Source organism: Gymnodraco acuticeps, unplaced genomic scaffold, assembly GCF_902827175.1.
Source record: "Gymnodraco acuticeps unplaced genomic scaffold, fGymAcu1.1, whole genome shotgun sequence".
Taxonomy (NCBI): Eukaryota; Metazoa; Chordata; class Actinopteri; order Perciformes; family Bathydraconidae; genus Gymnodraco; species Gymnodraco acuticeps.
The window spans coordinates 1,717,690-1,742,791 of NW_022990224.1; the positions used below are offsets into that span (position 1 = coordinate 1,717,690).

The following is a 25,102-nucleotide window of genomic DNA, read 5'->3' on the forward strand; positions in this document are numbered from 1 at the left end:
TCCAGTGGGGGAGAGCCTTGAAGGTCAAAGGGCACGCAATTAAATCGATGCATTTGTCACATTTATGTTTCATGTTTCAGCCAACATGTTTTAGAGACGGCATAATCCCTAATACACCTTTAGATCCTGATTTCAAAAACGACAAATGATCCAGATTCGGTTGAGTTGTTTGGGTGCGCAGTGTCACTTTTGATGTCATGGAAAGGCCTGATCTGGGTCACATGAGGTCAGAGAGCTCTTTAAAGGTCCTCCAGTCAAAACATCTTATCTCAGCTTCATTTAGGTGGTCATGTGCTGACAACCAATCATGTGATTAGCACTAACCACAAAGTCAAGCCATAAAAATAACAAAAAATTGGGCTAATACAATCTACAGGAAACAAGCTTTTACCTTTTAATGCAGCACAAAGATAAATAATTGCCATTGTATTTTGCTCATGCACTGGTGTATGGATATGGTGGCAATTATTTTCAAATACTTAATGATGATGATAATGTCTAGATCAATATTGTACATATTACACAGTCTGTGTGGGAGAACATAAAGCACATTCTGATCATTTATATTTAGTGGTAAGTATGAAAAATAGTTTGCAAAAATGTATAACATTTTCACACTAAGTGACAAATTGTTTGTTTGGACATTGGTTTAAATGGAGTTGGTATACATAGGCCTACAGTCTTAGTGAAACCATGAATATGAATCAGTGGTGTTTTTAATATTTAAAAAAGAGAAACATTAATTTTTAAAGTTCATAACGTTTGTATTGAACTAAATATGCCTGGATATATGTAAAGGTTCATATAGGTAAGGGTTGCCTGAAGGTAAAGGCAACAGGAATAGATTAACTCACTTAGTAGTTTTCAAAGCACTTAAATTACGCAAACACTTCTCAAACTCTTCGTTGCCGCAGCAGGAGTTAAACTCAGGAGCATTTGTCCACTGTGCTCCAGGCTGGTCCTTCTCTCCTGGATCGGTGGGGGCTGCTTGTTTAAACCAATAGGCAGGGAGCAACGCTAATGTCATTTCACTGGGACTGCCGAGAGGAGCACCATAGCGCACCGTGCGCCGCTGTAATGACTGAGATGTGGTGACAGCGGGAGAAGTCAGACCCAGCTCTCTAGTCGCGCTCCTCTCCAATGCAGCCAGTATCTGGAGTTTAAGATTATAGCTTTGCACAGCTCCGGGTTCATTTGCGGCACAGTGGTGCATCCTCTCTGGACTTTTCATCCCATGCCAATGAGACGCAGCGTGAATCGCTTTTCTCACTTCGGGAATATTGGTTCTGGATACTCGGTCTACTGCGACTGAACGCTTTGTTGGTGAGTGGAACGAGTTATTTAGTTGGTTTTAACAGTGTTTTTTGGGTTCAGGGTGTTGGGCAACTTTTAATTGATTTATCTAGTTGCAGCAATCTATTTGTTTTGTTATAACCAACGAAAATGCTTGAAAAGTTACAGTGGTACAAAAACGAAGACATTTCGACCTTTAATGGTTTGGTTTTCGTCAATATTCTAAAGTTTTAACAACCCAACTTCCATCAATTGAATCGATCCCCTAAATAGGTCATATGCTGCTTGTTTCAACCCCATAAACTCATCAAACTGGGTTTAATTTCCTTGTCTTCCAAAACTGCTTCTAAGCCACATTTCACTTTCTCTGCGTGTTACCTCATTTCTATCACGCTGAAAAAACGTGTGTCAGAGACATGGGGCTCGAAGTGTGGAGTCCCCCGGGCCTCCAGATGTATGGACTCAGCTGTCGCCTGTCACTTTGGTGACAACTGGACGCCACTTGGTGACCGCTGCTTGTCCGGCACTGCAGGTCTCCATAGCTGTCAGGAGTGCTGTTGAGTGGGGGGGGGGGATGTGGTCACACACCCCGGCCACATACAGTATGAGAAGTCAGTCTCACTTTCTTCAATTCCAACCATGATGGACAAGGCAGTAAACGGTTAGACCACAGAAAATACTCTTTCTTACAAATCATTCAATCCAAGTTTAGTCCCGAACTGTTTGATTGAATACATAGCCTATTGCTATTTGTTTATAGAAATGAACTTTTAGAAAGAACATTCTGGGGTCAGGTTTCATGCCTCTCATGATATGCACTCTTTGTTGTTTCAAGATAAAAATCAAATAAAAAAACTGAACTATTCTTACAGTCTAAGCCTGAGCATTAATGACTTAATAGTGTGGACATTTGTGCATAGCAGTCAGCTCAATACAAATAACGCTGCTTAAGTAAATTCATCCCTCCTTCTTGACCTCGCACAGAGCTAATCATGTCATAAAATGTTTCCTTTGGAGAACAATGAAACACCCTGAAGTTTTAAACATTTTCATTCTTAGCTGTGTTTGAAAGTGCCAAACTTAAAAAGCACAAGAGAGCAGTTAATGTTATATTCAACCAAGGCTGTCTAAGATAATATTTTGCTCTCGTTGGACACAGTAAACATCACCGTTAGCCAAGACTGTGAATGCCCTCCTGGGGGCTGCCAGAATGACAGACCCACCAACAGAGTGCAGAGTCAGACTGGTCACTATGGCCACAGCTGACAAAAACAGAGCGCTGCTGATCCCAGGAAGGTTCACCTTGAAACCTGACAGCTAGGTGAGATAACAGACTTAGGAGATGCCATAGATACATTGGATACATTGTGGAAATGTTTTGAGGTATTGCAGTACAACACAAGTGAAAATGTGTAATAAATTGAATTATACCTTGGAGCACTTTGACAGTACAAAGGAAGAACTGCAGGTTCTGCACAATGTCAGCAGTTGTACTTCCAAGTGTGACTCGCCAGGTTAAAATGTTGCTGTAATTTCACTGGAATGTGTTTTGAAGCACTTTACAACATCTGTAACCGTCCTATCACAAATATATCAATGCTTCTTGGCCAGTAAGGGAGAAGGGTAAATAAATAAAGGCTCAGAGGGATTTAGAGGGTTATTGACACAGATACAGGGAGGGCTGAGCTGAGAACCAAGGAAGTGGTGTCACCTAGTGGCTGGAATATAGGTTGACGCCTTTACTGCCTTGAAGACACAGAAACACATCAGTAGCTTTTGCTTTTCAATCTTAACTATTTTCACATTTGTATCTCAATACATGTAAATAAAATATGTTTTGTAAGCTTAGGTCAACACAAGCTTTTATTCAAACTCTGTCAGTGTAAGTACTGACATATACAAATCTGCATCTGAGACTCAGCGCCTTATGCAGGAATACAAGTTCTGTGTTGTCATACAAATGTTTTCCATGCAAATGTTATTAGATGAATTAACATCTGCAACATCTGCTGAAATCATGATTCACAGCTGCACTTATTAAAGGATGAAATGATATAGCAGGCCATGTGTTAGTGGGATCTTGGCTAAGGTTTTACTCTTAATGACCTACTGTAGGTGGGAAATCTATGAGGATATTAAGTTATTGTAGAATAAATGATAAGCCACAAAAAGTGGTGTTTGTGGAGCAGCTTCACGTCTCAGTGCTTGGTCATGTGTTATTTTCAAAGCCTCAACATGATTTAAAGGTGCAATTTAAGGAACAAAATACTTAAAATAGATTAAAAAGATAAAATAACATGCTGAATATTGAATGTTCCTGGACACAGCAGAACAAAACAGCTCGGATCCTTGTCTGCATACTTGGTGTTTAAAAAGTGCCCGCTCAATAAAGGGAAATATGTTGATGATTAATACGAAAGTGCATAATGACAGGAGAATTTAGTACTCTGCCTCTTTTATATTAGCATCTCATAATGCATATTTAATCTAGAGACGCAAACATTAGCCCCCTTGTGTGTCATAGGATTAGTGCAAGAATGATGGAGGTGTAAACAAATCGCAGACATGAAGCCAGTCTCAGACATTAACAGCGGGGCATGTCTTTGTGTGCGAGTGTGTGTTTGTCTGAGAGAAGAAGATGGACAGAGACAAAGTGACCACCTCTATGTGTGTATGACCAACACACACGCATAGACTCTCCGACACCTACACACAGACACGCAGCTGAGTGTGAATGAGCAGAATGTACGTCCCAATGCCCGTATGTATACGTTCCCCACTGTTGATTTAAAAGCCTGGTACCATCGAAATGTACACAGAGGCCTGTTTGTGCAAAGTTAGAATGAATCACCCTTGCGTCCGTGTAAATCGCCTGCAAGCCAAACACTCTGGCAGCCTTTTATCCCCAGACGTGGTCCAGCTCACCGCAGCAGAGCTAAAAGCAGAGCGGGACAGGGCCGTGTGTTGTGAGGAGCTGTCAGAGGAGGCCAGTCTTTCATGGCTCTGCACGGGGAGATGTGGCATGGAGTCGGGTTGCCATAGACAAACTCCAGAGAGCAGAGCACATTGACTGTAAACTGTTTGTGGTAGGTTGGCAGGAGGCTGGATGAAATATGTCTTGTTTAAACGCCGGTGGTCCCTGAATCTGTGGTCATTAGGCCCAGCTGAATGGACGATGGCCTGGATGGTCAAATGTAGGGCACTGTGGTTGTAGAGATCGGGATAACTAACCAGTGTGCACGCCGCTGTCTGTGCCATGCCATAAAATCCCCCATCCTGTAACCTTCTAACGGCATAATGGATGAGAGTCATCGCCTGTAGCAGTGATTGGATCCACATGCTAAGCATTATTCTATAGTGATTAAAGGTATAGTGATTTAGCGCTTCCAGGCTGTTTATTAGGAGCTGCAGGATGATGTTAGAGGGAAACGGGTTTGGCTCCAGCAGATCTCTGGTAACCACGCGGCATAATTGCGGGACTAACCGTCAGACCACCACGATGATAAAAGTCATTCTTGACACACATGTTTCATTATCACCGCCGTGTTTAGGCATGATGCTCAGCTCTGCATAATAGCCACAGTGCAGCGCTACAAAAGTGCTTATTATCGACATTGTCTGTCTTTGATAAATGGGAATAACAGATGCAGAGAGGCCGAATGTCAGTTGGAGTTTTTGGAAAGTTCCTATGACCCAGCCCGACACAGACATGCAGGAGGGCATGTGTTCTCCTCTGTCCTGCACATCGATAGGGATCCATCCAAGCAATCACAGCATCAAGGGCTGGGAGCAAAAGAAAACATATTACCCTGAGATAGTCATTAAAAAGCCCAGCTCATTTCCCCGGCACACAACAGGGGATTCAGTTAAAGCTTTCCGGACCCACGGCTGGAAATATGCAAAACACAAACCCCCCTCCCCTTCCTGTGGTTCTTGTTCCTCCTTCCCTGTTGGCATTGTCACAGGGGTGAGGTCAGTGAGCGTGGATGATATGGAAAAGGTCAACAAGGTTTAAAAATGAACTCTGCGGGGTAAGGGATTTTTGGACTGACAACAAAGGTATTTCAGGAACGTTAGTTGCAGACAGTGGGGACAGTTTCTGGATGTCTGCCAGAGTATTCCTCTATGAACATTCCCTCATTAGAACTTTCATCCAGTCATATTTTACCATGCCATTAATTAGGTTTGGAAACAAATGCATATGAGACATATTCCCAAATGACACAGTGCTGGATTCAATCATAATAGCATTGAAATATCCTCTAAGATACATCATAAGAAGATTAAAAGGAACACAAAGAAATAAATCAATACCTTATCCTTTCCGGCCCTCTGGAGAAAAGATTGAAACTGCTGCTTCTTCTTTTCTTTCAATGGGGGGGTTTTTCCTGACAGCTAATTCAAAGTTAACTCCATAACTGGAAGAAAAGCAAGTGCTCTGTATATCATCAGATATGTACTACAGTATGCTTTGTATCCATAATAAGACTAGACCCCTTCTAATTTCATCTAAAGCATTAAATCAGTTATTCCTTAGAAGTGTTGCACATTGAAAGGGTTGGGTAATAAGAAAAGGTTCTGATGATAAGCTGGGTGGAAATGTATGACAACTGGCACGTGTCTTTCATTTAGGCTTATCAATTATCAACTATGAGTCCATTTACATTATGCAAACTTTAATGCTCAGCGAAAGTCATTTCATTCAAAGAAGGTGGGCCGTCTAACATGAAGATGCAGCATTCAAAATATGAGGATCTAGTGTTTTTCATATCCCCAGTTGTAGTTACATTGCCCCAAGATCAGTTTATGTCAGCATTTCCGACTCAAGTAAAAATGAAGTGTAAAACATTCACTTCCAAACTGAGCAAGACCAGGAAAAAAGCATGTTTTCAAATAATTCAGGAAGTCTACCAGCTCCATTAGTTTTCTGTTCATTATTATTTAGAAAACATTGTATTCAAAGATGTAATTTATTGCAATATTTTAGCAAAATGTTAACTCCAGGGACCGTCTCTCCCACCTCCACTCTCTCAAATTAACTGCAAGTTATAAAGGCTATAGGTTTACTATGTCATGCGTTATAATTAGCAATGCTACTTCAAAATGTAACTCATCTCTTCACACAGAGGGAATGTATTAGCAGTTGGAAACACATCACAGTTAAGGTCGATGTTGTGGGAAGACATGCAGATGGGTCAATATTGATAAAGGCTAACTGAGGACATGTCTTGCAGAGCGGCAGCCTGAGGCCCACAATGGGCTCACTGAGCTGACACAGAGACAGTTCGTTTGGCCACAACAACCTGACAGCGGCTCCTAGTGAGAGGCCGGTTCAAAGAGCCCGGCTTTTGTTTGCTATGCTCGCACTGTCTTCCTGTTAGGGGCTGGGCTCCCAAAGAAAACAAGAGCAGTGGCTCACCAGATGTGTGCATCAGTGTGTGTGTTTGGTGTGTGTGCATGTCTTATCCAAACACACACACTTGACCATTCAGGGAGAATGTTTTATGATGTTTGACAGGAATAAAAACTTAAAGAGAAAAGGCATCTCAGATTTTATGGAAAGGGTTGTTATTTTTTAAAACACACGCAGCGGGTATGCCCACTCTGTCACATGTTCCTTTATGCTGGCCCAAGATGTTGAAAATGGGTTGGTGTCATTAGTGACCTCAGTATTAGCAGCTCCAAAAATAACACACTGATGCTGACAGAAACAGTATTACATGTGAGGTTTCTAAGAATAAGCCCTGCTCTGGAGGACTGGGGTCCCTAATTGGGGGTTGATAAGGCAGCCAGTTGTGTGCATGTTTTCCATTGCACACATACTGTATACTGTGACAACAGACATGCATGTATATACACACACACACACACACACACACACACACACACACACACACACACACACACACACACACACACACACACACACACACACACACACACACATAGATCCCAGGCACGAATGACCCTATGTCTGGCTATCTGCTAAACTGACTAAGGCCTCCCCAGGGCTTCAGATTGGATCTCACTACAGTACCTAACATGACACTCAGCTCCACCCTTAGGCCATATTCACCAGGCAAGCATATGCTTTAGTGCTAATATAAGGGGACAGATTCACAAAAAGTACTGTTTATATGTATTACTGTCAGTCTGAGTGACTGTCAGTCTGAGTGACAGAGTGCTTCACACAAAAAAAAAAGTAAATATACTTCAAGTTACTGTAGATAGTTCATGTTTAAAGTGTTTTTTGAGGTACAATTTATTTCTTCTTATTCATCTTTTATTTCAGTTTCTGGACATTTGTTGTGCTTACAAAAAGCCCAAAAGAGATGAGAGGGGAGAAGTGTGGCAAATGACATGCAACAAAATGCAAGATATCGTCAAAAATCAATTTGGGTTTTATAACAATCTAGTCCAACATAATTCTCAATTGGTGGAAAAAGTCAAACAAATGTTACCATTATTACTCAACTTGTTTCCAAAGCATGTGTTCATTCTGGTATCCCACCTTATTACCTGGAGAAAAAACATTCATCACCAATTCCCAAATGTCAACAAATAGATATGTAAAAACCACAGAAAACATAGAGAAATGCAAATGTGGCAAACAGATGCACATATAATGAGATATAAGTATAGTATGACCCATTTCTACCCTCATTAAGAAATATATATACTTAGGAAACACATAAAACCAGCATTAAAGAGACCTCAAAGTCAATCAAGACTAATCCTCCAGTCAGACATCTCCTAGTGAGAGAGTAGGTCTACAATTTATTTTTATATATTTGAATGTGAATCGCGTGAGGAGGTGAAAGGGTCAACAACATCAGAGCAACAGGGAGCCTTACAGAGGAGATCATTGGGCCTCTCCTCTGCTGTTTTTACTACCACCTTAATGACTTAAATTGTGTCCAATTAAGCAGAGCTGGAAAGAAGCATCCCCGCTCTCAGGGCTCAGTGTTCCCTCTATGCTGCGGCACTGGAGCATGTGTTTAATTAGAACAGTCTAAAAAGACTGTAATGGAGTGTTTCTCCAGGAATGTTAATCATTAGTGGGATCCTGACTGAGCAGCTCTTAACTGTTTCAGAGTATTGTTGGATTCCATGGTTTGCCTTTTGAAGCCGCGCGGCTCAGGAAAATGCTTCCACGTGTGGGAATTGCCAACTTTCTCTTGCTTTAAAATAAAAAAACTGCATCCCCTACTTCAACGACTTGCTCATAGCACTCCAGCCCTGTTTTGTTACGGCGGTCTTATTCATGTGTCCATTTGAGCCCAGGGCTGGAAACGCACAGGAAATAGTTTTCTTGCCATATGAAGGATATACTGTTGAACTTCGAGGGGATAGGTGAAGAGAAAAGCCCAGATGTGTGAGGTGTGAGGTTTAAGTGGTGTGTGAGTGAGACTTTCTGAAAGTGTGAGGTCATGAGCAAAAAATGTAGTCCTGAGTCTTGAAGGTCGCAAGTGTTGAAACTGGACATTGACGGGGTGAATGATCAAACATCTGGCATGGAAATGAAGGGATGGAAAACCTGACAGCTTCCTTTGTAATACACCGTTTACAGTTTCATTGAAGAAATTAAAAGGTGATAGTTGCGCTTTTGTAATTGTATGTCCATATTCTCAGTTTGTCCATGGGGACCACACATGGCAGGCTTTTCCCTTTGCTGATCCAGTGCTTTGTCAGTGCAAGTGAGTAGTGTAAGAGCAGCCCATTCATCCTCTGCGCGCTCTGTGTGTAGACAGCCACAGGCTTTTGTTGAGTTATAGTGTCCTCAAATAAAGGGGCTTCCTTCCTTTAACAGCTCCAGAAGCTCTGTCGCTCCACTTCCCATTGTTCCCAATGAGGTCCGGCTTTTACAACTAGGTGAGAGGGTGTCACATTGAGGGTGAAATATGAGCTGTCCTAATCGTACATCTCTGCAATGTTTGGCAAAGCAGTTAGACAGCGGTGTACTTTTGATAACAGTGTGCTGACACGCTCTGTTCAGTAGAGATGTTTATGTCATGAATTACAGCTTGGGAACTGGACATTCATGTTGCATTAAATAAAACATGACACACCAGGGTGACAGATAATTAAATAAAGCTTAATACATTTGTAGATATCTTTATTCATTGCTCTTATACAATTAGGGGTAAACGAATCATTAACTTTTAAAGTATTATGTTGTTGGATTTAAACAATAGAACTACATACTTTAATTTATTCAAACAAATAACTAAACAAACAGCTCTGTCATGCACTCAAGTATTAAGTATATCTGACCTTTTTTAGTTGTGGTTTGGAAAGTAAAAAAATATTTGTATAGAGTTGAACATTTCAGAAGTCATTTAGTCCAATAAATCTTGCACCCTGTCTTTATCTTTACTTTTAATATTCAGTGAGAAACACATCTTTGGTGAGGTCAAGTTTTAAGTGAGTAGATATTTCTCTTTCATTTCTGTTACAAACATCCCCTGTCAAAAACTAAGCTTACATCTAAGCTCTGCCCTCAGCTGCCTCCAGTGTGTCAGAGTGAAACAGTAAAAGGGGTTATGTGAGGGTTATAGGGCTAACAAGCCCACTGTCTGACCTGAGTTTGTCAGCGCCAATCTAGCTAAGTCAATATCAATGCGCTGACTGCTCCACCAGTTGACCTTTTCCTCCCTCTTTCAAGGCGTAAAAAGGATTGTTGTTACAGTAGAGTGATAGGCTTTTATTGGCCTTTATAACTGTGGCTTTTGTTAGGCCTGTGTCCTGCTAATACCCGTTGGCAAGTCATTTAAACCTTGAGAATGCCTACTTTTTATAAGGTAGCTCACACACCAGTGAGAGCTGTTCTCAACAATGGTCATCAGTGACGGTGAGTTAGAGACTGACCTTCCCTTTGCCCTCTTTGGTACCCCAATTTATGGCAGTTCTTGCGACTCAAATTAGTCTCGTCTAGAGAGGTTTCTTTAGACTTTAATTCATGTTTGTGTCCATTTTTACATAGGGTTTCACATAGATGTTTCTGTGAGATACAGCGATGAGCTTTTACTGAATGCTTTGTTTTATGGGTCCACTTTTCAAGGACGTGTTTGGACCAGAGAAGAATGCAGCTTTATTGTTGGCCGTTGGTTCTGATGATGATCATCTCTGTCCTGTCATTGTCAGGGCATGCTGGTCACAGACTACCTCGCCGCTAGCAGAGGGCGTTATTTATTTTTTTTACAGCGGTGAGAAGGTGCAGACCAGGTGTTATGTGCCGTTCAGGTCGTTGTGGCTATGACAGGGCAATGGGTTGTAAAGCCCCGGGGCCATAGATTTATGGGTCATCTGGTGCTCTCTAAGGTCAAAGTTCAGGGATGCATGACTTGTCCAACTTTATATTATTCAACCATCTGAGGCAAACCTTGAACTGTGCATTCAGCTACCTCTAACTATAGAGTTGTGTGATCTCTGAATGAGACTTGTCATGTTATTCCGATTCCCGTTCCCGTTCAGGAGACTAAATATAATCCACAGATGCCTTTAAATAGTGGTCCTCACCTTAGTTCATTGTCAAAGACCACTGATTCTCTTTTGCTATTTCAGTGTGAGTTGTCCCTATATTTTAACTTCAAACATGTCAACTTTGTTTCTTTGAACTTCTTTGACTATTTTTTTAAATATGCAACTTTGAAATGAGAAGAGACTGTAACAATTTCCTATACGTTCAAATGAGGGAGAGTCATTGAATTAAAAAGGAGAATCACTTGTACTTTTTAGTTAAGGAGGAAGTTAAGTAAAAACCAGCCTGTTTACTCATACTGGCGTTGCTGAAAAGGCTCTGCTCCAGATTACTTTACCATTTTAGCTTTGCATTTCATGAATGCCCCCTCCGAAGGCAGGATGCTGTGTTGTCCCTCCCCTCTAAGAATTGCTAATGGAGAGTCATTTGGACCAGCACAATGGCCTTAGTTTTGCTGTGAAAGAGTGTCTCTCCTCCCTGGCCTTGGCTGCTACAATGGCTTTGTGCAGACACACCTATGGTACATGAACTATGCAGACGCTACATGTAAGTCCATGAGCTCCAGAATGTCAATCATCAATCTATTCAGTCGTGTTTTTCTAGTTTTGATTAAAAAAAAATTACTGCCTCATTTGCTAAAAAGGAACAACCTGTTAAAACTGCATTTATGTTATTTAAATAAGTGAAATGACACCATTCACCACATAGGCTGTGAAATGTTAGCACGTAAAGGTGTGAATGTGAGGTGTGTGGGCAAACAGAGTCAGAAGCTGTCAGTCATCAACAGAAGAGGTAAATCAGGAATGATTGGCAATGCTTTGGCCCTTCTTTGTAAGCTGGTATTTGTATTGTACAATAAAAATGTTCTGTTATCCATCATATCAGCCTGCATATCATATGTAGTGATCAGATTTGAGGAGACTAGGGACACATTTTCAAATTATTGTCAGGAAATTGCGCATTTATCAAATCCTAACGTTAACCTACATTTTTCAAACAATTTCTCTGCTTGAACTTAGTGAACCCTGTTTATCAGCCCTACTTAAACAACCCCCCAGTGACAATGTTTCACGCATGTGTTGGAGTTAACCAAATTACATCCTGACGTCAGCTCCACAAAATTAAACAGCTTCTAAAATGTTAATAAAGAAACCACTTCTAGCTGTTTAATAGATCCCTTGCTTCCTATTAAAATGTTCTATTGCTTTGTTTTACAGTCTTAAAGTAGGCTATGTTAACCCTTGTGTTGAAAAGGATGGCAGAACTTTTCCTCTTGGAAACGATTTCTGTAAACTATAAAATGTCCTTTTGGAGAAAAGTAACACTTGGACATTGTTGCAACCAAACAACCACAAAAGGTGCAACTCTCCAAAGTTTGACCTGAACTGGTCACTTTTGTTTTCTGAGGCAACAGGAAGGGAATCACGTTCGGAAATTCCTGCAGAGTTGAAGGAGAGGCAGAGGTCAACTGCGTCCCGGGGAGTTTCACTGAGCAGGCGGATATGTACATTTGGGTTTTATAGACCATGTTTTTAAGTTTAGTTAAGCTCCTATACCAGTGCACGGTTAAGGCAAACAGAAAACATGGCCAATAGTATCATGTGTTAATCTATTTTGATGTTTTATCTAAGGTTTATTTCAAAAGACTATATATTCTGGATTAGTTATGTTTGGGCATGCAACAAGCAGTTAAAAGATCACAAGTTTGCAGTCAGAAATACATATTCAGTTACATTTAATAGAAAATAAAGAAATGGAGCATATCATCACATTAGAGAATTTAACAAGTATTTGTAAGTGACCAAATTGATAAATCGTTTTTTCAATTGCTGTAGATTTATTTGTGGTCAATGGACATTTGAACCCTTACTTAAACAGATAATATCAGATTAGATTGTTTCCTGTGAATCATATATTAAAGGCCTGATAGCTTGACTCATATAGACTCACATTTTTGAATAAGGGTTATGTGAGGCTAAACCAGGATGTTGTAAGAGCACTTATTCATAGTGGGATAAATAAAGCATATTTAGTTCACTCAATCCAACAATCACTCTGTAATCATAAAACTGAAGTTAGAAAACAATCCTCTGTAACTTTGTGACATTTTATCGCGCAAGAGAAGAGAGACAAACCACCGGATAAACCAAAGCCTGACTCTAATGCTCACCACCTTCCCCACATCTTTAAGCTGTCGATAGGGAAGGAGAGGGAAGAATGTCATGTGCAAGCTGTTGTGGAGATGGGGCGGTCAGTGTGGTAAAAGGAGCTCTGCCATCACTGATGTGCTACTTAAAAGTGCAGTTCCTATGAGCTGGAGCTCTACCGGTGGTTCTCATTTGGAAACATATGTTTGAAGTACGAGGGGAGGGTCAGCGGAGGAGAGACGCCTCGCTCGCTCATTCCCTGCAGTGACTGGCTGTTCTGAGGGTTAAGGGGCCGGGCTGAGGTTAAGAGGGCTGGATTGGGAGAGGGAGGAGGAGGAGGAGGTGGGGGAGAGAGACAAGGGAGGGATGACCATCTGGTTGAGCTCCTCCATGTACATGCACACACCCCTCTCAGACACTCTCTCCCACGCACCAGACAGACATCTCTCTGACTTTATAGAGTCTTGGCTTTGATATGGGCTGTTACTGTGCTGACAGCTCTGATAGGAAAGGCTGACTGCTTCTGTCCTGGAATTAGAGTTCTGAGGATCTTGCATATAGATATGGAGCCCAGAGGCTGAAGAAGAATCTAGGACTGGATATAGTGGTGATAATATCCTTCTGCTTCACTCAGGAGAGTTGACCTACGCTGAGGTAAGACATGCAGGGAAATGACTGAAGATGTAATCTGTTTTTTATGTTTTTAGAAGAAAGAACAAAATTAGAGAGTATTGCAACTTACTTCATCATGAAATGTCTTTAGGTAGTAGAATCAGGCATTATTCCCACTCTCATGTAGATCTGTAAAGTAAAGACATATACAGTACATCCAAATCTCTTGGATTATTTAGCTTAATGGCAAGGTGGTTCAATAATGAATCTGTCTTTTGTATGATTCACAAGACATACAGCACATTGCATGTAGGCCTACAGATGGAGATTTTTGCAACTTTGCAAACTGCCTTCTGAGGGACTTATTAAGGTGTTGTGATGGTACCAAAGTTCAAAGAGTTGTTTCAGGTCCGTTTTACTGCAACTCAACTTACTGGGGTTTAAATGTATTTAATGTCAGCTATGTGACAGCAGCACGTGTGTTGAGTCTTGAGGTCAGCATGGCCAGCGCATGCAGGTGGTCTCCATAGTGTGGATCTCTGTGGGGATGTCACTCCCATCCATTTGGTCTTGGAAAAACACTCCCACGGCCATGAGAGGAGGCCTCAATAAGACGACCAAACTCCAGCCATGTAGCACCTCAACACTGCATACACTGAGCTCCTCGCTGGGTCTCATGTCAGCTACACTCAGAGTTCCCAGCTTGTTTTGCCTTTGCATTTTCAGACTGATTGGATACAAATCTACTGCAGACAGAAACGCCCAAAATGAATATCCTCAGTTTTGATGTTCTTGATTTTGAGTTCATGCCTAAATTCTGATTTCCTTAGCTTTGAGGTTCTCTAAAAGATTGATTGTCTAACTAATGTGATTTGGCCTGCAGTTTGACAATGTTAGTTTTGTAAGGTCCCTTTTTTTCACAAGGGATACAACATATTAAGTGCCAACAATTGAAAGGCTGTTATTTCAATTTATTTTTGTATACAGGGATAGTAGGGAGCAATAGCATGCTGCAAGTTAAGACATATCTCTTCTGACATAAAAACGAACTCAAGTAAGCAGGGACTTTGAACAGAACATCTTGTTTTTCTCTTCAAGTAGAGCCTGTCCTGCATGGCTGAGCTGGCATGAGCCAAGTTAAACATGTTGGGCCTGTCCAAACTGACAGAGAGCACTGTGTTGGGTTGTGTGCATGTCCATCATCCACTTCCTTGAGGAATATAGACAGTAATTCAGACCAGAAGCTGCTTATTTTCCCTATGCACTCTCCCAAGAGTTGTTAGTCCAATGCTCCAGTGTCTGGAGTTTGGGGGGACTCTTGTTTAAGTGTTGTTGAGTCTTTATTAATGTCAGTGACAATATATTTATCGGTCAGTCACAGCATGAGGTTCCTGAGAGGTGTGTATTCCAGAAAGGGATTAAATAACTTTAGCTGTAGTTAATGCAAAGTCTCTGCAGTGCTTTTTTAAGGTTGCATACAAATCTGTGGTTATTTTCTTCCTTAATGAATCAAATGTGCACCCGCTTGTTCATTGAGCTCCTCCTAACCCTAACCCTAAATAGAGCGTGTTGGAATATAAGACTATCGGAGTCATTGTGCAATTTTTTCAAGAACACAGACGACTTCATTCATTCTAAATATCTTGTGGGATGTTTTAAAATGTTCATTCACTGAAAACCATTCAAAGCAAGTGTGTGTTCCAACTTTTACCTGCCCTGACTTACATTTCACTTCTTTTGTGGAACAAGACATTAACATTTTCACACATGTCGGTCACCCCATTTTAGCCTCTGTCTGATGGCACCCCCACTACCCTCTGGCCCTCCGTGGGCAGATCAGTCAGATATGCAGGCCTGCAGCTCCCAAAGCCTTGTTAACAAGCACCTTTACAAAAGAGTGAGGGGCTGTTAAACATTCAGGACTGCAGGGGTCTGGCTAGTGTGGGAGGAAGGCAGGGCAGGGGGAGTGAAGCAGTGAGTAGGGGGAGATAAAAAAAACTAAGCTCTAAAACTATAGGTCCCTTGTTGGGAGAAAAACTTAAAAAGCCAGCACAAATGATGAGTCAGTGAGTTGGCGGGTCAGTTTGAGCATGGTTAGGTTTTTTGGCTCAGTGCTTCTGTCATTCAAAAAGTTAAAGAAGTGTTTTTCTGGGCTACGTATGTAGGAAATGAACTGCATGACATCTATAGGAAAAATTAGCATGCAAACAGATGTGGTTGTATGAGAAAGGCGCTTTGCCTGACACCAGCTTGTGCACATCCTGTATTCGTCTTTGCTGCACTGGCTTAAGTTCAATCCTGACAGTGAGTCAGGTTTGGCTGTGTGAGACATCATCGCGGAGACTTGGCCAACATGTGAAAGCAAACATCTTTCTAACCAATGTAGCGCATGAGTGAGTCTGTGCCTGATGAAATGTGAGGCTGTGGGTCTCTAGCCTCCTGACAGAGCCTGCCTATAGTTAGCTATCTCCCACGTGAAACCCAAGCTGTTCTCAAACAAGGCCACATTTTTGCTGGTTATTTTGGTCTCATTTGCAAGTCAATAGATGCGAATAGAACAAGAGAGTGTCTTCTCTCTGTCCCCCCCCCCTCTCATCTGAAGACAGGTTATCTTGGTTTTGAGGGCTTTAACTGTCATGAGGTAGGAGATAACACACCACATCTTGAGAAGGAACGAGACTTAAAGGGAGATAAACAGGCTCCTGATGGAACAGGCCTTTAGTGGATCGCTTCACAAAGACGCCATTGTTCAGGACATCAGAGGCGGTTAATGGGACGTGTCATAAGCCAATCCGCCTGACAAGACACTTTAGGGTGTAATGGAGGCACAAATTCCAAAGAAAGCACATGAATCCAATGACACCACTCTCCATCATGCTTAACTCTGATAGTCTTTTGGGCAGGCTAGAGGAGGGCATGCCAGTTGCTGGCCACAGGGCTGACTTGTCCTTGAGGAAGATGAGTCGATATGAATAGCCAGTAGTGGCCTTGCCTGGCATGCATTGTGTGTGGCAGTTAATCACCCACTGGAGGGTCTTGTGTGGCACTATCTCAGGAAGAGTTATCACTTAACAAGAAGCAGGGTATGAGAGTACAGCTGACTCTGACAGGGTGTTCATGTCCTTGTCCCTGTATATCTGTGTGTGAACCAACTTAGCCTAAAGTCAGGCTCCAGCATAAATGTGTGCATTCCCTCTTCACGTGTGCATAAAGGCTGCACACTCCGTGGCATATATATCATTCCAGGAGAGAGCGCAGATTTTCAGGCCCCTTTACTGTCACACTGGTGTTCAAAGGCCACCACTCGAGTGTGTCTGGTTTTCTCAGCTGTCTCTCCGCGGCTCTCGGTGCCCTTGCGGCCATAGGGGGTAGAGGCTTTGGGGGGAGGTGGCGGGCTGCTGGGTGCTGGCTGGGCCCCCATTTGATCTCCGCCAGAGCCTGTGAGAGATGACCACAACTGGACATACATTCATCTTCTCCATGTCTGCTTGGTCCCGCAGAGCTTACAGCAGCACAGGAATGTAACTAGCCGAAACGAGAATGTATTTGCTTCAAATATTCCATTTGTCCCAATGAATAAAAAAAGCCTCTTATAAATTAAAGTCTAAATCATGAACAAATGTTTCTGATTCAGTTGACTTAACAGTAAAACATATATTAATTTGTTTTCATTTCTTTTTTATTCAAATATGCTTTAGTTTTTTGGTTTCCATCTTTGTTACTACTGTAGTGCAGTCAATACATCCATTAGTGACTCTGGCCACCACACACATAGATCAACAGGGTGCCAGTCTTTCATCTTCTCGCTCTTTCTTTTTGGCTGTTGCATTGTCAACGTCCAACTGAGTATCCGTCGACCCCATCCATTAACGTCCCCCTCTATTCATCTCTCTACTACTTCACCTGTCTGGAATTGTTCTGTCCATCCAAAAGATGAAAGGACGATCAGACACTCGCTGCAGCAGGTTGGAAAACAAACAGTCCAAAGAAAAAAGGGCTTGTGGACATTCCCCATATGGTGGCCCTGTCTTAAGTCCAGGCCTGTGTTTATACAGACTTCAGGCTCAACTGATCAAGCCAGCATCAGATCTCATGTGGTGGCCTCTCTTGGTACAAAGTATGACCTAGCACTAACAGGCTGAATGATGACTCATTCAGACCCAAGCTCCACAGCCAGATAAGGTAAAACCTGAAGGTTTAACAGTGTCTGGTGTTGTTCTTGCTTTTGGGTTGGTGGCTAATTGAATTACAGCAAAGGAAAGGAATGTGAGGTCTTTGCAACATTTCCAAAAGCTTAGCCAATATATATAAGCGACTCTAAATTCACTGTGTATTTATGAATAGCTAACTGCTTGTTATTGTCACTATAATGAGATCAGACGACACTGTAAAGGAAGCTTTGGGAATGTCCTAATGGTCTCTATATCCTCAAAAGCCACATGAGGAGGACACATGTTTAACTGCCACCACAATAGCAGTGAAAGGGTATAGTTCTCTTTATGAGTGTCTTTATGAAGTAGACTCATCACCATAAGTGAACCAAGAAAAGCTTGCTCATTTACCATTATGGGATTTAAGGGGGGGTGTGGGCCTCATGAAAGAGACAGAAATGGTGTGATTCACCAGGTGGTTAACATTTAGAGGAATTATATTGGAATGAGAGAACTGGTTTAGATGAAGTGAGCATTATGTGGGCAATGGTTGATGTAATGGCTTGTTAACCAACAATTTGTTTTCGTGTCTTTTTCGATCCTCCCTCCTCTTTCCTCCTTCCACCCCATCCTTCCATATTTCGCTTTGTCTGTCTAGTAAAAAGAGGATCAGATGAGCCTGGCGAGTGCGTCAGTGTCGGCGGCTGGCTTTCAAGGCGGGGCACGCCAGAGAGATTTGATGATGGAGCACAAAGTCAGTAAGCTGACCTCCGGCTTCCAACGCAGCTCCACCTCCGACGATGACTCAGGCTGTGCGCTGGAGGAATACGCCTGGGTACCACCTGGACTTAGGCCTGAACAGGTGAGCAAAGATTTACTACAAATGCACTATTTAATATCGCCATAATTAATAATTTTAAGCTTTGCCTGCTTAGTTTTGAATTGGCATTCTTGTGCTACAAAGAAAACATACAGCGCAATATTGTCTTCTTTTTATTCTGGTACCTTACCAAATCGAACAGTGCTACATTCTCCTGACAGATAGTAAAAACAGCCCTGACCTGATTTTAACTTCCTTCTAGCCCATTTTCCTGGCCCAGATAAAATGCTATTTAGCACATCACTGAATAACAAACCAACTAGAGTGTCTGGATAATGGAAGTTAATGGCACAGACAATATGTTGTATAAAACGTTTCCTTGGTTCCGTTGTTTTTCGGCAGACATGTCAGGCTCTACCGGCCTCTTACAGGCAGGATGTGTCTACTTTTATTTACAAACTGCGGTATGTCTGCTTGTGATTATCAGAGATCTGTTAAAAGGAGGACTTGGTGGGTTCGAGCCAACTGCTGCTGGCAGAATCAGGAATCAAGGGGCCGTCTTTTAACAAGCCTTCTCCTCCACAAACACAGGCAGGGCTGTTAGTTGTGTCCGCAGGGCAGCCAGTGTGATGTGGCACTTTTCCCAAATCGGCTGCATTTTCCCCCTCTTCTCTCCTAATTTCTCTCTCTTTTCATTCTGTGTTTCTCTCCCTCCTCTTCATCCCGCTTCCCTTGTTAAACAACACACATGGAAGCAATGAGGGGGCGGTGGGCAAGGAAAGATGGGTTCGCAGCATCAGCGAACCTTGAATTCTAAACATGCAGAGCCTTATGTTTTAGTAATGCATGGTTGAACAGTAATGCATTTACTGCAACCATTGTCCTGAATGGGTCAAGTGTTATTGTTCATTGGTCAATGGTCAGTGAAGACACATTTGGCTTGAGTGATAGCTGACTGTTCCCCAGCCCCTAGGGAGCTGGATGAGGGGTAATAGCAGCATGAAATGTGCATAATGTATGGCAGTGTGCAAACGTCAGGCTGATTGTCAGGGTAAATTGCTGTTATCCCCCTTCTAGACGGTCAAAGCTGCAGAAAGCCCCCCAAACACACAACACTGGCACATCCCACCTCTTTATCCAGCCGGCTGTAATAGCCCCTCCCTCATAAAAGTTTAGTTTTTGGTGGTCAGCCCGAAGGGTCAAAGTGCCACAGTGACAGGCTGCTTTGTCCTGTCCCTATAGAGACAAGCATATGACTGGGAAATATAACCTTTAAACTGATTTGACCTGTTGACCTGTTTTGACTTGTATAGTAAAGATTTATGAAGAAAATGAGTGAATCCCGTCATCAAAGAGTATCAGCGCTATGTGATGTACTTTTGAAATAAAGCTGGTTTTGGGGGTTGGAAAAACGAATGCATGACAAAAAGTCAGTCTTCCATAGATATTACACAGAGCTGTCCCAGAATGTGTCTCATCACAAATGAATGTGTTGGTTCTCTGGTTCCTTTGGAAAGAGTTTGCTTTCATACATATGGGCTGTTCTGTCCAAGATCATAACAATAATATATTACTGCAATTGGATGAAGATTTGGTTTTAAAAGAGCTACATTTCTCCAGGACAAAAAAATATCTCTTTAAGGCCAAATTAATGACCACACATTCTTGCAAATATATCATTTGTAATTGGTTTCATTTGTATTGAGTAAGGGTTAATTAAACTGTTAAATGCTTTTTCAGATTTTAAGATTTTCAGCAGAAACTAATACCTAGTATCTAGTCGCTCAGATGGTGTTTTATCTGCCTAATCTCCTTATTCCATGATTTTCTCCAGGTCCAGTTGTATTTCTCCTGTCTGCCTGAGGATAAGATCCCCTTTGTGAACAGTCCCGGAGAGAAGTTTAGAATCAAGCAGCTCCTCTACCAACTTCCACCACACGATAATGAGGTGAGAATATTTTTGTTTGCCTTTGCATAAATGAAAGAATCATAAAATTCACCCCAGCAGGTCCTCTCATTTACGCCGAGGCTGCAGAAAAGATTTATTTTAGTTTGAGTAGCTGTATCTGCTGCTGCCCGTTAAACCCATGGCGTTAACAGTCTCACCATCTCCATGCCATCCGACTCCCGTGTGCCCTTGGCATTCCGGTTGACATCACACAGGGGGATTTTTGTTCCACAATCTTGTAGGCATGTAGTGTGGGCACAATGTGACTTTTGACTTCATGATTTTATGATGTTTGCCGGGAGGTTTTTACGAGGGTTGCTCAGCGGGGGAGAAGGACGCTGGTTGAAAGAGGCTTTATGTGATGCCACCACAGCAGTGGCACCACAGTTGGACCTGGCCGTCTCTCTCCCTTTGTTGCCCGTCCTCTTGATTTCACTCTAAACACAAGCCTTGTTTGTGTAAACGTCTGCTTTCCCTCTTGTTAAGGCTTAGGGAAACATCAGAAAGGCCTGTTGTAAAAATGATGTTCTCAATCAGGGACTGTGGGTGGAGATATGTAGGGGGTGTAGGAAGGGCAAGCTGGGGTCAAGAGTTGCCTTTGTTCAGCATGCTTGGTATGCACTCTGCCCTCTATTATACTTACCTACGTTTATAACCTTTTATTAGTGGCCGACATTCTTGCAATTGCGTTTTCAAGGGATTTATAATGAAAAGGTAACTTGAACAACAGCAGGTTTTTTATCAGTATAAGGCCTTCAAAAGAGAGAATCCCACTGATTGATGTAGAAGTAAATGATTGAGAAATGAGCTTTCATACCCATAACGTATTACTTTTTTTCCCAGGTGCGTTACTGCCAGTCCCTCAGTGAAGAGGAGAAGAAGGAGCTCCTTATGTTCAGTGTCCAGAGGAAAAAGGAAGCACTGGGAAGGGGCACAGTGAAACTGCTGCCTCGAAATGTTCTGAACAGCATTTGTGAACATGTACGTTCCCGGTCTTTATTTATTATTTACAACTGTTATATGCCGTGTTTTGGGAGAGTGTGGAAAGCATGACGTTTGTTCTGAAGTCAATTATCTAGTCCATATTTTAAAACCCAAAATAATTGTTTCAACTATATTTAGCGAATCTGAATCCAGTTTGTGCTAAAACCCTAGAGGGAAAGCTGTAATAAAGACCTAATTGTCAGACATTCTATTAAAGAGTCCCTTAACAGAAACTGTTGATTTGAGAAGTCCCTTCCTCATGTGATGCAAGGATCAAAAAAAGAAAATAAGTTAGCTGCTTGGGGACTGTCTTTAGGACAAATATTACCCACAAAAATGGGACACATAATCACCCCCTCAATATGATACTTTACTTTCTGTCGGCTTGGCTCTGTGTAACATTGACATCTTATATGGGCTTGAAGCCAAAACCTTGTCCATGTAGTGGTATGATAGATGTAATCACCAATGCATGATTCAGATTATATGATCACAGAATATTTTGGAACTACATTCATTCCAGGATGTTATAATCAACCATGTAATCATATCTTCAAATTCCAGTGCGGTGAAAACATCAATGGTGGAGAAATGGCAGTGTTCTCCTCGAGGGCGGGTCCTGGGCTGTGCTGGCACCCGGCATGTTTTGCCTGCTCCACATGCAGCGAACTGCTGGTGGATTTGATCTACTTCTACCATGATGGAAAGATCCACTGTGGAAGGCATCATGCTGAGCTACTCAAACCACGCTGCTCAGCCTGTGAAGAGGTAAAACAACAAAACTGAAATACTGACAGGAAACAATTTAGTGAAAGAAAAACATTCTGAGTCTGAAATGTATGGCCTTTTAGAGTCAGTCTAATCCAACATATATATTACAGCCAGAAGGACAAAGCTGGCGGTTTTGTTTTATCCAGGGTACATCTATTTCCTCAGATTATCTTCGCTGATGAGTGCACAGAGGCAGAGGGGCGCCATTGGCACATGAAGCATTTTGCCTGCTTTGAATGTGAGACAATCCTGGGGGGCCAGCGCTACATCATGAAGGATGGCAGACCCTACTGTTGTGGCTGCTTTGAGTCACTCTACGCAGAGTACTGTGAGGCCTGTGGGGAACACATTGGTAATGATGATTTTCTAGAATTAAAATACCTGGCATGATTGTCTTGATTTTAGTCTTAAGACCTTAAGTAGCAATTCTAACCACCTCAATATTGTCCATTTTCCAGGCGTTGATCATGCTCAGATGACCTATGATGGGCTCCACTGGCATGCCACTGAAAGCTGCTTCAGCTGTGCCCAGTGTAAGAGCTCTCTTTTGGGCTGCCCCTTTCTGCCACACCAGGGTCGGATTTACTGCTCCAAGGCCTGCAGTCTTGGGGAAGACGTGCATGCCTCTGACTCCTCAGACTCTGCCTTCCAGTCAGCACGCTCACGGGAAACCCGCCGCAGTGTGCGCATGGGCAAGAGCAGTCGTTCAGCCGACCAATGCCGACAGTCCCTCCTTTTCTCACCCTCTGTCAACTACAAGTTTCCTGGTATGAGTGAAAACGTGGAGGACACCTTGACCAACAAGCTTGCCCAAGTGAACTTATCAGATGAGCATTTCTGGAGGGGACGTGGTGAGGAGACTGAGGCATCTGAGGACCAGGAGGAGGAGTGGGCTGAGCATGAAGACTACATGACTCAGCTGCTATTAAAGTTTGGGGAACATGGGGTCTTCCAGCAAGCAAATGAATCCAGACCTGCAGATTTCTGGATCACCCAAAAGGATGCCAAGTCCAAGCAGGAGTCATTGAAATCTGGCCATGTTGGCGGAGGAGAAAGGGGGAGCCTGGCCAGTAAGAAGTACCAGGCTGATATGTACTGGGCCCAGTCACAGGACGGGCTTGGGGACTCAGCCTATGGTAGTCATCCGGGTCCAGCAAGCAGCAGAAAGATCCAGGAGTTGGAGCTTGATCATGGGGCTGGAGCAGGCTTCCAGATAGAAGAGCCCATATGGTATAATGACTCTTTGGAGTGCATCACAGATGAGTTCAAGAAGACAGATCAGAGTGTCCGAGACTCTATGGACTCACTGGCACTCTCAAATATTACCGGTGAGTAGATATGACACAATGTATCAGATCATAGTAAATAATATTGTATTGGATGGCAGTGAGTTATGTGCAAACATTTACAAATGTGTCTCTCTCCTCTCTAGGGGCCTCGGTTGATGGTGATAGGACAGATAGACCTTTGGTATATTCCCTGCAAGGCTTCCATGACCTGGAGGCAGATGACTGTGAGAAAACAAGTAATATGGGAACCCTCAACTCCTCTATGCTACACAGAAGTGTAAATTCCCTAAAGAGCCTTGTATCCGAGCCGGAGGAGGAAAATGTTCCAGAAGAAGAGGTGACTCTCCCAGAAAGCAGGCCCAAACCTCATGTCCCTGCCCTAAGGAGGACTCGTTCACAATCTAGGCAGCAGCAAGTCAAGTTCTCTGATGACGTGGTGGACAATGGCCACTACTGCGATGTCCCAGTGCGCCAACCACCTATGAGTGAGCGAACTCGCCGGAGAGTGTACCACTTTGAGGAGCAGGGCCAGGAACTTCAGAGTGGTCGCCAACATCATCACAACAGGAGGCATCGCAGTCGCAAATCTCGCTCTGACAATGCTCTAAACCTTCTGCCAAAGGAGAAGGCCAAAATTTGCCACAAATTCGACCATAGGGGGAATGCCCTCGGCCCAAAGGCGCACCAAGCCTTCCAAGGCCACCAAAATCCTGCTGCCATGTCAGACTATGGGCTACAGGGCCAAGCCATGGGGAGGTTATTGGAGCTGTATGGGGATGATGATGACTGGTGTTCTACATGCTCTTCTTCCTCATCTGATTCTGAGGAAGAAGGATTTTTCCTGGGTCAGCCCATCCCTCAGCCCAGGCCCCATAGACATTACTACACTGAGGACTTGCCTAGTCCTGTGGCAGGCATGTCTTCTCCTTCTTACGGCTTACGGACTAAGTCCAAAAAGAAGAAAGGGCATAAGGGGAAAAACTGTATCATTTCTTAGACTTGCTTTACTCTCTTATCCTTATCTTTGGGTAATGCTCTGCTACTCACCTCTGCCTCTCAACAGTCTGCTTACTCCTAAACGCTTCACAGCACTACATTTACCAATATGTTTGTGTACGACAAGTCATCATAAGTGTACGCATGTCATTGCAAACATTGCCAGTAAAGTAACAAAGCATTTTTTAGCAATACATATTTATAAACCACCATCCAAACTGTCTTTATTTAACAGTGAAGATATTGATGTATATATTGTAGAATTAAAAGACATTATGGCTATTTTTATACCCTTGATTTCATGACATGATCTGTACCAAAATGGTATTAACATTAGCAGTTGGTACAGAGCCATATTTCCACAAGGGTGTCAGAAATGGACCAGTTGACTCTGACCCTAGCTCTTCAAATGTATTTTCTTCCAGGCATGTGCAGCGCTAACATAAGAGGAACACTGTGTGTATTAAAAGGCCTGGTTGAGTGGTGTATTTATGGGTCACTGTATTGTAAGCAAATTGTTGTAATCTGTATAAATGTACAAACTGGAATATAAGGCTAAGATAGATGATCATTGTAATAAAAATATCTATATATCATGATTTGCCTTGTT

The 25,102-nt window shown here is 42.5% G+C and overlaps 1 protein-coding gene across 2 annotated transcripts; it reads left to right on the forward strand.

The window, feature by feature from the left end:
• The first annotated feature begins 1,043 nt into the window (after positions 1–1,043).
• On the forward strand, positions 1,044–25,091 carry prickle1a (prickle homolog 1a). Of its 2 annotated transcripts, none has more exons than XM_034218711.1 (8): positions 1,044–1,323; positions 18,343–18,546; positions 20,339–20,452; positions 21,296–21,433; positions 22,001–22,204; positions 22,373–22,559; positions 22,666–23,535; positions 23,640–24,493. In XM_034218711.1, exons 2-8 carry the CDS (start codon positions 18,358–18,360, stop codon positions 24,491–24,493), a joined length of 2,556 nt encoding a protein of 851 aa, XP_034074602.1. In that variant the 5' UTR covers positions 1,044–1,323; positions 18,343–18,357. The 2 variants fall into 2 exon arrangements, with proteins under 2 accessions (XP_034074602.1, XP_034074601.1); XM_034218710.1 differs by lacking the exon at positions 1,044–1,323 and adding an exon at positions 13,297–13,575 and having other exon boundaries at positions 23,640–25,091.
• Positions 25,092–25,102: the final 11 nt, after the last annotated feature.